The sequence below is a fragment of the Anolis sagrei genome, chromosome X (assembly GCF_037176765.1).
Source record: "Anolis sagrei isolate rAnoSag1 chromosome X, rAnoSag1.mat, whole genome shotgun sequence".
NCBI lineage: Eukaryota > Metazoa > Chordata > Lepidosauria > Squamata > Dactyloidae > Anolis > Anolis sagrei.
In genome coordinates, this window is record NC_090034.1 from 55,978,441 (window position 1) to 55,990,603 (window position 12,163).

Here is a 12,163-nt window from a genome sequence, read left to right on the forward strand (position 1 = left end):
TTATTATTTTTATTATTTTATTATTATTGATTTATTATTATTATTATTATTATTATTATTATTATTAGCTTCTGAACCTAGGGGTGCTTACTCAAAAGTAAGCCTTCCAGTGTTGAATGGGACATTATTATTATTACATTTATTTACTACCCTTATTTATTATCACCATCACCATCATTATATTACATTTATTTATTTATTATCAATAATAATAATAACAATAACAATAATATTCTATGTGAACCTAGGTGTGTTTACTCAAAAGTAAGCCTTCCAGGATTAAATAAAAAGGTAAAGGTTTTGCCTTGACATTAAGTCTAGTCATGTCCAACTCTGGGGGCTGGAGCTCATCTCCATTTCTAAGCCGAAGAGCCGGTGTTGTCCGTAGACACCTCCAAGGTCATGTGGCCAGCTTGGGAAAATGGACGGAAAAAGGAAGAGGGGCCGACCAAGGGCAAGATTTATTTATTTATTTCGTATCAAAAGCATTGCATAAATTAGTATAAAACTGATAAAAATAGAAGGAGCACAGGCGGCTTAATATCTTTTGACCAAAAACGGGCAACAGCAATGGCATTGTCTGTAGCCTCCAACAATTCTTCCTTTGAACATGAGGCAGGGCACGATGGACGAGCATACAGATGCAGAGTTGTCTATTCTGCTCCACAGTCACACAAGGCGTGAGATTATTTTAGGTAGTGCCATTTTGCCAGGTTGTCTTTTGATCTGCCCACTCCACTTCTGAGTCTGTTCAGGGACTTTCAAGTTGCCCATTCTTGGTTTGCCCCTGGAAGAAGACCCTCGCGGGGGGGCATCCAGTTGGGATTTCCTGGTTGAGCTGCCCAGAGGGATACCCTTGCTGTTGTTGAGGGGACACCAAGAGGAGTGGTAGTTCTCATAAAGCTTTTCCTTGATTTGAGTCTACTGGGTGGAGGCTGGTAGCCATGTAGTGGATGGCTTTCACAGGACAAGATGGGTGGATGGTATCCTTGAAGTGACTGGCTTGACTCTGAAGGAATTGGGGGTGGCGACGGCCGACAGGGAGCTCTGGCATGGGCTGGTCCATGAGGTCACGAAGAGTCGGAAGCGACTGAACCAATAAAACAATGTAGACTTTCCACAGCTGCATTGTATATGGTAGACTCCTGCAGAGGTGAGGAGATCTTTCTTGTCCTTTGCTGAACAGAGCATTGTTGGATTTTCTTAGGGCCCTTCCACACAGCCCTATATCCCAGTATATCAAGGCAGAAGACCTCACATTATCCATAGTGGGTCTGTAGATAGTTTGTAGGTTGTGTGTCTTCCTCAGCTTCCCTCTATGGTCGGTGGTTCCCTTGATATATGCAGGGCCGGCCCTAGGTAATTTTCAAGTGTAAGCAAACAGTATTTTGGGACACCCCCCCCCCCCAAACCAATCACTGAAAAATAAAAGGTAGAAGGTGACACAGCTGAATAAAATCCCACATTTTCTGCTTTGAACTGGGATATATGGCAGTGTGAACCCAGGGCCCTTCCACACAGCACTATATCTCAGACTATCAAGGCAGAAAATCCCACATTATCTGAGTGTGGACCCAGTTCAAAGCAGATATTGTGGGATTTTCTGCCTTGATATTCTGGGATATAGGGCTGTGTGGAAGGGCCCTCAGATAACCCACTTCAAAGCACCTTTTTGCTCACAGACTCGCAAACCTCATTAGGCTCACTTTAAACTAGGTCCACCGGGGGAGGGGGACATCAGCCTTGCGAACAGTAATTTACCCACAATGTCAGGGAATCGCCAGAACGCTAAACGGAGGGCTGCACAAACACAATGACAACCAAGTACCGAAAGCACAATAATCCCAAATAAACAGCTCAGGGAAAGATCTCAGGGGCTCACATGTCTTTACACTAATGCACAGAGCATGGGAAATAAACAAGACAAACTTCAACTTTTAGCACAACACTACAAATATGATGTCATAGGCATCACTGAAACCTGGTGGGATGACTCCTATCACTGGATTGTAGACATCGAGGCCTATAACCACAGAAACCAAAAAAAGGGTAGAGGAGGCGGAGTAGCCTTATATGTCAAAAACTGTTACGCTGCAGAAGAGATGCAAGACTGCAATCCGGGAAACCAGCTTGAAAGGGAACTGCGACTCAAAAAGATCTCGTTGTAAGCGTGTAATACAGACCTCCAAGCCAGGATGAAGAACTTGACAAAGTATTCTGCCAACAGTTGACCAAACAGGCACAAAGAAGAGATATAGTAGTTATGGGTGATTTCAACTATCCCGATATTTGCTGGAAAACAAACTCGGCCAAGTCCAATAAATTCTTCGCTTGCCTTGCAGACAAATTCATGGTTCAGAAGGTAGAAGAGGCAACAAGGGGGCCGGCTACTCTCGATCTCATCCTAACAAATGAGGAGGACCTGATCAATGCAGTTGAAGTTGTCAGATCCTTAGGGGCAAGTGAACATGTTCTCCTGTAGTTTGAGGTACAAAGGAAGGCTGAAACCAAGACAAGTCAAACCCGCATTTTGGATTTTAGGAGAGCTGACTTCCGAAAAATGAAGGAAATAATGAGCAGCATTCCATGGACACAGATACTAAAAGACAAGGGAGTTACTGATGGATGGGAGTTTTTCAAGAGTGAAATACTCAAGGTGCAATTGCAAACAGTGCCAAAAAAGAGAAAAAATAGGACAAGTGCAAAGAAGCCAGAATGGATGTCCAAAGAACTTCTAAATGTGCTGAGACACAAAAGAGACGTGCATAAGAAGTGGAAAAAGGGAGAAATCACCAAAGAAGAATTCAAACAAATAGCCAATTCCTGTAGGGAAAAGGTCCGCAAGGCTAATGCACAAAATGAGCTCAGGCTTGCCAGCGACATTAAAAACAATAAAAGGGCTTCTTTTCTTATGTCAGTAGAAAAAGGAAGAACAAGGAGGAGATAGGGCCTCTTCAAGGAGAAGATGGGACAATGCTGACAGGGGGTAGGGAAAAGGCAGAACTACTTAATGCCTTCTTTGCCTCGGTCTTTTTACAAAAAGAAAGTCATCTTCAACCTCAGCAAGATGGAGTGAATGAGGGATTAGAGGACATCCAACCCCAAATTGGGAAACAAGTCGTCCAGGAATACCTGGCCGTCTAAATGAGTTCAGGTTCTCAGGGCCAGATCAACTACACCCAAGAGTATTGAAGGAACTAGCAGAAGTCATTTCGGAACCATTGGCAATCAACTTTGAGAGTTCTTGGAGAACGGGAGAAGTCCCAGCAGATTGGAGGAGGGCAAATGTGGTCCCAATCTTCAAGAAGGGAAAAAAGGATGACCCAAACAATTACAATCCAGTCAGCCTCATGTCGATACCAGGCAAGATTCTGGAAAAGATTGTTAAGAAAGTGGTCTGCAAACACTTAGAAACAAATGAGGTCATCGCTAATAGTCAACACGGATTTATCAAAAACAAGTCATGCCAGACTAATCTGATCTCTTTTTTTGATAGAGTTTCAAGCTGGGTAGATGCAGGGAATGCCGTGGATGAAGTGTATCTGGATTTCAGTAAGGCCTTTGACAAGGTCCCCCATGACCTTCTGCCAAGGAAAGTAGTCCAATGTGGGCTAGGCAAAACTACGGTGAGGTGGATCTGTAATTGGTTAAATGGACGAACCCAGAGGGTGATTCTCCCCAATGCTTCCTCTTCATCCTGGAAAGAAGTGATGAGTGGAGTGCCGCAGGGTTCGTCCTGGGCCCGGTCCTGTTCAACATCTTTATTAATGACTTAGATGAAGGGTTAGAAGGCAGGATCATCAAGTTTGCAGATGACACCAAATTGGGAGGGATAGCCAATACTCCAGAGGACAGGAGCAGGATTCAAAACGATCTTGACAGATTAGAGAGATGATTGGCCAAAACTAACAAAATGAGGTTCAACAGTGACAAATGCAAGATACTCCACTTAGGCAGAAAAAAAACGAAATGCAAAGATTCAGAATGGGGGACGCCTGGCTCAAGAGCAATACATGTGAAAAAGATGTTAGGGTCCTCGTGGACAACAAGTTAAACAATGTGATGCGGCGGCAAAAAAAGCCAATGGGATTTTGGCCTGCATCAATAGGGGTGTAGTGTCAAGGTCCAGGGAAGTCATGCTATAGCTCTATTCTGCCTTGGGTAGACTACACCTGGAATACTGGAATACTGTGTCCAATTCTGGGCACCACAAGTGATGGGAGATGTTGACAAGCTGGAATGTGTCCAGAGGAGGGCGACTAAAATGATCAAGGGTCTGGAGAACAAGCCCTATGAGGTGTGGCTTAAAGAGCTGGGCATGTTTAGCCTTAAGAAGGGAAGGCTGAGAGGAGACATGATAGCCTTGTAAAAATACATGAGAGGAAGTCATAGGGAGGAGAGAGCAAGCTTGTTTTCCGCTTCCCTGGAGACTAGGACGCGGAACAATGGCTTCAAACTACAAGAAAGGAGATTCCATCTGAACATTAGGAAGAACTTCCTGACTGTGAGAGCTGTTCAGCAATGGAACTCTCTGCCTTGGAGTGTGGTGGAGGCTCCTTCTATGGAAGCTTTTAAACAGAGGCTGGATGGTCATCTGTCGGGGGTGCTTTGAATGCAATATTCCTGCTTCTTGGCAGGTGGTTGGACTGGATGGCCCATGAGGTCTCTTCCAACTCTATGATTCTATGATCTATCTTGATATTCTTGGTTATATGGCTGTATGGAAGGCCCCCATATATCCTAGTTCAAAGCTGATATTGTGGGATTTTCTGCCTTGATATTCTGGGTTATATGCCTGTGTGCAAGGGCCCTGTGATACTAGTTTATCCAACCAACTCCGGCCCCTTCTACACTGCCATATAAAATCCAGATTATCTGCTTTGAACTGGATTATATGGCAGCTGGGAGTCATGTAATCCAGTTCAAAGCAGATAGGGTGGATTATCTGATTTGATAATCTGGGTTATATGGCAATGTAGAAGTCCAGCTCCCTAAACCAAACCATGGCTCCTCTTGTCTTCACCCATAAATTATTCTCCATTAGAGAAAACAGCAGTCCCTGGAATATTTTCTCAATATCTGTACAATTGCAGAAAGGCAAGCAGCCTGTCTCCTGTAATATAGTGAACATAATGCCATCCAAGGCCCCTTCCACCCAGCTGAATAAAATCCCACATTATCTGCTTTGAACTGGAATATATGACAGTGTGGACTCAGATAACCCAGTTCAAAGCAGGTATGGAGGGATTTTCTGCCTTGATATTCTGGGTTATATGACTGTGTGATAGGGCCCTAACACTTGTCCTCTGCTCACCCATAGAAAACCAGGCAACCCTATCTGAGGGCCCTTCTACACAGCCATATGACCCAGAATATCAAGGCATATAACCCACAGTATCTGCTTTGAAGTGGAATATCTGAGCCCACACTGCCAGGTAACCCAGTTCGATGTGGATTTTATACAGCTGTGTGGAAGTGGCCTGAGGCCTCTACTACACAGCCATATAACATCCAGATTATCTGCTTTGAACTAGATTATTTGGCAGTGTGGTCTCATATGATACAGTTCAAAGCAGATCATGGGATTATGTGCTTGGATAATCTGAATTATATGGTTGTGTAGATCCAGACGAATGCTGCTTCTGCTTCTACAGGGTCCTATATCCCAGAATGTGATTCCAGATTACCTTCTTATCCCAGACTATATGGCAATGGAGATTCATATAATTCAGTTCAAAGCATCTGGGATCAGGTCCTGGGACATAGGGCAGTGTAGATCCAGCCTAAGAAACTAGCCCCCCTTCTAGACTGCCATATAAAGTCCAGGTTATATGCTTTGAACTGGATTATATGTCATTGTAGACTCTGGCCCCTTCCAGATAATCTGAGATAAGCAGAATGCCTGGGATCAGATCCTGGAATATAGGACCTATCTGGAGGGCCCTCATATGATCCAGTTCAAAGCAGATATTGTGGATTATCTGCTTTGACAATTGGGATTATATGGTACAGTTGTATAAAATCCACATTGAATTGATGGCAGTGTGGACTCAGATAGCCCTGTTCAAAGCAGATATTGTGGATTATCTGTCTTGATATTCTGGGTTATACGGTTGTGTGGAAGAGTAGGGAAGGTAACAAGACACACCACTCAATTACAGAGTGATGATTCCACTTTTTACTCTCATGGTTCCATAATATGGAACTCTAGAATGTACAGTTTAGGGGAGGGGGCTTTGGGGCTCCTTCGACTCAGCTGACTAAAATCCCACAATCCCTGCCTTCTTTTCTTGAAAGCAACTCCCTTTACTTTCGAAAGGACTTGTTTCCAGGGGTCGATTGACCTGGAGCTGCAAATGACCTTCGCTCTGCCCCCTCCCTCTGGGCAGTCTCTCTCTCTCTCCTTGCGCTCTTCCTCTCTCTCTTCCTCAGAGGAGCAGGAAGGCTGCCCCAAGAGCGCCCCCCAGGGATTGGAGTGGTAAGCAAATGCTTACCTTGCATACTGCTTTGAGCCGCCCCTGGATGTATGGCAAGAACCTTTTCCTCTGAGTGGATCTTTGTCTTGACTCTCATGTCTTGCTCTTGGCCTTGCAGCTCTTCTGATGTCTGTGGTGGAGTCTCCATTGGTCCAGAGAGGTGGTTCAGTTCACCTTGGAGGAAGTTGGCTTCGCAGACTCTTTGTGCACGATCTGCCAGGGCTTGAATTATCACCATCATGACATCTAACCTTGTCCTCATCCTAATCATTCCTTTCACATTCTGCCTCCTTTGGCGGCTTTGAAACAGAGGCTGAATGGTCATCTGTCAGGGGTGTTTTGAATGTGATTTTCCTGCTTCTTGGCAGGGGGTTGGACTGGATGGCCCATGAGGTCTCTTCCAATTCAATGATTCTGCCATCGGACAGTTGGATTATTCCCCCTCAAGTGGAATCTATTATGGGATATATAATCATTTCAACCATATACATACATACATATGTTTATCGATTAGCCCATTGGTCGTATCAAAATCTTTAACAAACACATTTAACACATACAGCATACAACCCTTTTCTCTTTATGGCAGGGTTCGCGGAGGAGAAGGCAGGCTCCTCTTAACTTGGAATACAAAGCCCATTGGGACTGCTCTCCCGGCCTGAGACGCCCCTTTCCCTCCGGCCTCTCTTGACCCTCGGATCCAGGGCATCAATGGCCAAGTGGCTGAAGGACTACCTGAGCTTTGGGGGCCGGCGGCCTCCCCCACAGCCCCCCAAGCCGGACTACAGCGAGAGCGAGATCCTCAAAGCCTACCGGGCCCAGAAGAGCTTGGACTTCGAAGACCCCTATGAAGATGGCGAGGGGAAACCTGAGGCTGACCCTGGGGGCTCCCCCAACAAGCCACCCCCCAGCGTCCCTTCGGAGGGGAAGTATGGCTCGCCCAAACACCGGCTCATCAAAGTGGATGCCGCAGACCTCAACAAGAGTAAGGCGCTGCTGGACGAGGAGGTGACAAACCAGCCAGACCAGGTAGGCCACCACGGTTCAAAGCGAATGCAGATATTAGGCTCTAAGAGCCGCTTGTGTTGGAAATAGCCACCTTCTACAAGCCTCCTATACTAATTATCTGTTATGTATATAATTCAGATTGCTTACTGTATTGCATATGCGTGTACTGGTATGCAGTTTTCCTTAACTATGTTATGGGAGGGGCTGCAGACTGTGTGATCAGATCTGGGACTATTCAGGACTCAGACTCCATTTTTGAAACAGTATGCTTTCAAATGCCAGTAAAGGCAGAAGCCATTAGACTCCATTGGACTTTCACACTAGACAGAGACTCTGTTAGACTTTCAGAATGGAGAGATGCTTTAAACCAGCGTTTCTCAACCTGGGGGTCAGGACCCCTGGGGGTGCCACAAGGGGGTTTCAGAGGGGCCACCAAAGACCATCAGGAAACATGTATTTCTGATGATCTTAAGAACCAGTTTGACAGAGAAGGCTGAAAATCTCTCTGCCTGTCCTTCTTTTCCTTTTGGAATCAAATAATGAATCCTCCCACCAAAAGCCCTCCTCCACTGTGATTGGCCGGCCTCTCAGCCAAGGCGAGAGCTGTTTCTGAGACTCCAAGCAGGGAGGGGAACAAGCCTGCTTGGTGCATGGCAGCATGGTGCGCATGTGCGGATGAGGAAGAGCGTGAGAGGTTGGAGGGAGGCTCTCGCCAGTGAGTCCATTCAAGGCGTGGGGGTTCTGTGTGGGAAATTTGGCCCAATTCTATTGTTGGTAGGGTTCAGAATGCTCTTTGAATGTAGGGGACTATAAATCCTAGCAACTACAATTCCCAAATGTCAAGGTCTATTTTTCCCAAACTCCACAAGTGTTCACATTAGGGCATATTGAGTATTCATGCCAAGTTTGGTCCAGATCCATCATTGTTTGAGTTCACAGTGCTCTCTGGATGCAGGTGAACTACAACTCCCAAACTTGAGGTCAATGCCCACCAAACCCTTCCAGTATTTTGTGTTGGTCATGGGAGGTCTGTTTCCCAAGTTTGGTTCAATTTCATCATTGGTGGAGTTCAGAATGCTCTTTTTTGTAGGTGAACTATAAATCCCAGCAACTACAACTCACAAATGACAAAATCAATGCTGTTGTTATTTTGGTGCTGTTATTTGGTGTTTCCTGAGCAGTGGGGGCTATAGCTGATTGTGGAGGCAGGAGCTTGTCTGTGTAAGGGGACATCCCATTCACATACACATACATATTTTCACTTTTATTATGTGTATAGACAGATATAGATTTTTTTTTGTGCATTGGCATATCTTTGTCCCTAACAGTTCAAAATTATATCTAGGCATATCAGTTTAACAACTGAGTAACCTAATTGTCTTGCATGAATGCTAGTGGATATTTACCACTAATGAAAAGAGTTTTTGACTCTTCTTGGGAAGATCATAATTTACAAAATGTTATGATTTCTCACAAGGTCTTGGAGTCGATAGGAACTTTAGGAAGGTCTTCCCCAGGAGGAGGGACCCTGAGACCCCACCAAAGAGGGATCGCTACTTTGGCGAGCTAGGAGAAGCCTGATTTCAGCAACTTTTATTTCTTTAAACATTCCAAATAAATCTCACCAAAGTTGAAGAAGCGGCACTGAGGTGTTTTATTAGCGATTCAGCTGAAAAGGATGCAATGTAGCAATCATTCGCCTACAGAGCATGTGGTTACAAAGATCATAGACATTTTTATAGGAAAAGAATACATGGGAAAATATAGGAATCACAAGAAATTCATAGCAAGCACCCTCTCCCTCCCTCCACCCGCCAGAGAAATTGATTAAAATAATAATTTTAATAAAACATGTATCCATGGTTCATACTGGGGAAGTTCATATGTGAAAATGAGTTCATTAGAGCCAACAGTCATAAAGGGAGCTTGGTGATTTCCATTGAGCCAAGGGATGGATTCCTGCAGCACCAAGATTGAGCTAGTCTTTGGTCCTTGGGAAACGATAACTCCCACCAAGGACTGGGACTCCAAGGCCAGGCTCTTCCCTGAAGGCCTCATGGGGTCCTTGTTGTTAGTGTCTTGGCAAATTGACCAAGACTTTGTGCAGTCTGGTACCCTTGCCCTTTGCAGAACTATAAGTTACCATCCCTTGTTGGGGGGGACGGGGCATGCTCGACTTCAGTCTTGCCTTTTGAAAAGATTCCTGGTTTTCCTAAAATGTTGTGGATGCCATTTTCCAAAATGTTATGGAGATTTCCATACAGTGGAATGGACTACCTTGGGGCAAAAAATAAATAAATAAAAAAAATCAGGAATGGTGGAAATTTGTGGGCTCCCCTCCCCTCCCATGAGATGACTTTTCAGGTTAGTGCTGAACCATTTGGGTTGACATCTTAGATGCGTCTTTTTATCCACAGGAAATACATATCCTGAAAACGGAGTCTGTGGATTTTGCACTATTTATTTATTTATATTTATTTAAAACTTTTATATCCCGATCTTTTCTACCTCTGACCGGCTGACAGCAAAGATTCAATGCTAACACTAAAAATCTAAAACATCATACATCAACATTAAATTAACAAATACATCTATCTATGTATATAATAAAAGTCAAAACTTGTATGCGGAGGACAAAAGTGTGGCGGGAGGAGTATGTGCCAGCGTTCTGATTGGCTACCGCTGTGGTGCTATTTGCATATGGTCTCTGATTGGCCAGCTTCAATAGGAGCCCCTGGTGGAGAAAAGAGTTCATGGCAGAAACGGGGACATGAGAAGGAAATTTGCATATCGTCTCTGATTGGCCAGCCCCAATTCCAAGATTCCGAGATGAGAAAGAGAGGAAAGGAAAAGGCCAGGGGCTCAGTCAGAAAATTATCAATATAGACCAAATTTGGCACACAGAGCCCCCATCACCCACTTGACATCCTTCTGCAGTTTGGAGGAGTATGAACCATGGATGATGGGACTTGCAGTACCATCACTCACATTCTGAGACCGCTGTTAACCTCATCCAATGACTGATCAGGACCAAACTTGGCACATAGACCTCTCATGACCCACTTTACGCCTGGTGTGGTTTGGCTGGGGATGGACCATGGATTATGGGACTTGCAGTACCTTTGCTCAATTCTTGAAACCACTGCAACCCTCATCCAATTCCTGATAAAGACCAAACTTGGCACACTGAGTCTCCATGACACACTCTACATCCTGGTGCAGTTTGGAGGAGGATGCACCATGGACGATCCTTCTAAGACCATTACAACTACCAACAATGATGGCTCAGGACCACAATTTACACAGAGAGCCCGCATGACCCACTCTACATCCTGGTGCGGATTGGAAGAATTTGACAATGGATGATGGGACTTGCAGTCACTTCACTCACTTCCTGAGACCACTGAGACCCTTGCCAATGACTGATCAAGACCAAACTTGGCACATAGAGTCCCCATGACCCACTCTACATCCTGGTGCACTTTCGAGGAGGACAGACCATGGATGATGGGACTTCAAGTACCTCCACTCCCTTCTCAAGACTGCTGCAACCCTCATCAAATGTCCGATCAAGACCAAACTTAGCACACAGAGCTCCCTTGACCCACTCTACATCCCGATGCTGTTTGGAGAAGGACGGATGATGGATGATGGGACTTCCAGTGCAGTTGAGGGCAAGATGGGCCACTAATGATGGGATTTGCAGTACCTTCACCCTATTCACTTTCCACAGAACATTGTAGCCCCTACAAATCACAGACCAGGCCCATATTTGGCACACAGAGTGCTCATGGCCCACTCTACATCCTGATGCAGTTCTAAGGGGGATGGACCATGGATGATGGGACTTGCAGTATCTTTACTCAATTACTGAAACCACTGCGACCCTCATCCAATGACCAATCAAGGCCAAATTGGCACACAAAGCCCCCATAACCCACTCTACATCCTGGTGCACTTTCGAGGAGGACAGACCATGGATGATGGGACTTCAAGTACCTCCACTCCTCAAGACTGCTGCAACCCACATCTAATGACCAATCAAGACCAAACTTGGCACACAGAGCCCCCATGACCCACTCTACATATTGCTGCAGTTTTGGAGGAGGGTTGATCATGGATGATGGGACTTTCAGTACCTTCACTCACATTCTGAGACCTCTGCGAACCTCATGCAATGACTGATCAAGACCAAACTTGGCACATAGACCTCTCATGACCCACTTTACGTCCTGGTGTCGTTTGGAAAAATTTGGAGGTGGATGATGGGACTTGCAGTACCTTCACTCACTTACTGAAACCACTGCCACCCTCATCCAATGACTGATAAAGACCAAATTTGGCACACAGAGCCCCCATGACCCACTCTATATCCTGCTGCTGTTTGGAGGAGGGTGGACCATGGATGATGGGACTTCAAGTTCCTTCACTCACTTCCTGAAAACAATGCAGCCGTTATCCAATGACCAATAAAGACCAAACTTGGCATACAGAACCGCCGTTACCCACTTTCTCTAATAACCCGGGCAGCGCCGGGTCCCCAAGCTAGTATAGGATAAATTACAAAAAAAAGCCGTTCGCCAAGATAAAATCGTGTCCAACTCAGTCCGTATATTCAGTCCATATACTGTGGTCAGTAACTCTGGTCGATTGCCAGTCTCAGACATGATTCCGCAAAA

At 45.2% G+C, this 12,163-nt stretch overlaps 1 protein-coding gene across 5 annotated transcripts in view; it reads left to right on the top strand.

The window, feature by feature from the left end:
* Positions 1 to 12,163, top strand: part of SHD (Src homology 2 domain containing transforming protein D) — a 65,441-nt gene that overhangs the window by 10,138 nt on the left and 43,140 nt on the right. For all 5 annotated transcript variants that reach the window (XM_060784952.2, XM_060784951.2, XM_060784953.2 and 2 more), the window contains one exon: positions 7,066 to 7,505. In XM_060784952.2, coding sequence (XP_060640935.2) covers positions 7,188 to 7,505 — 318 coding nt within the window. In that variant the 5' untranslated portion in view covers positions 7,066 to 7,187. The remainder of the gene's footprint in view (positions 1 to 7,065; positions 7,506 to 12,163) is intronic.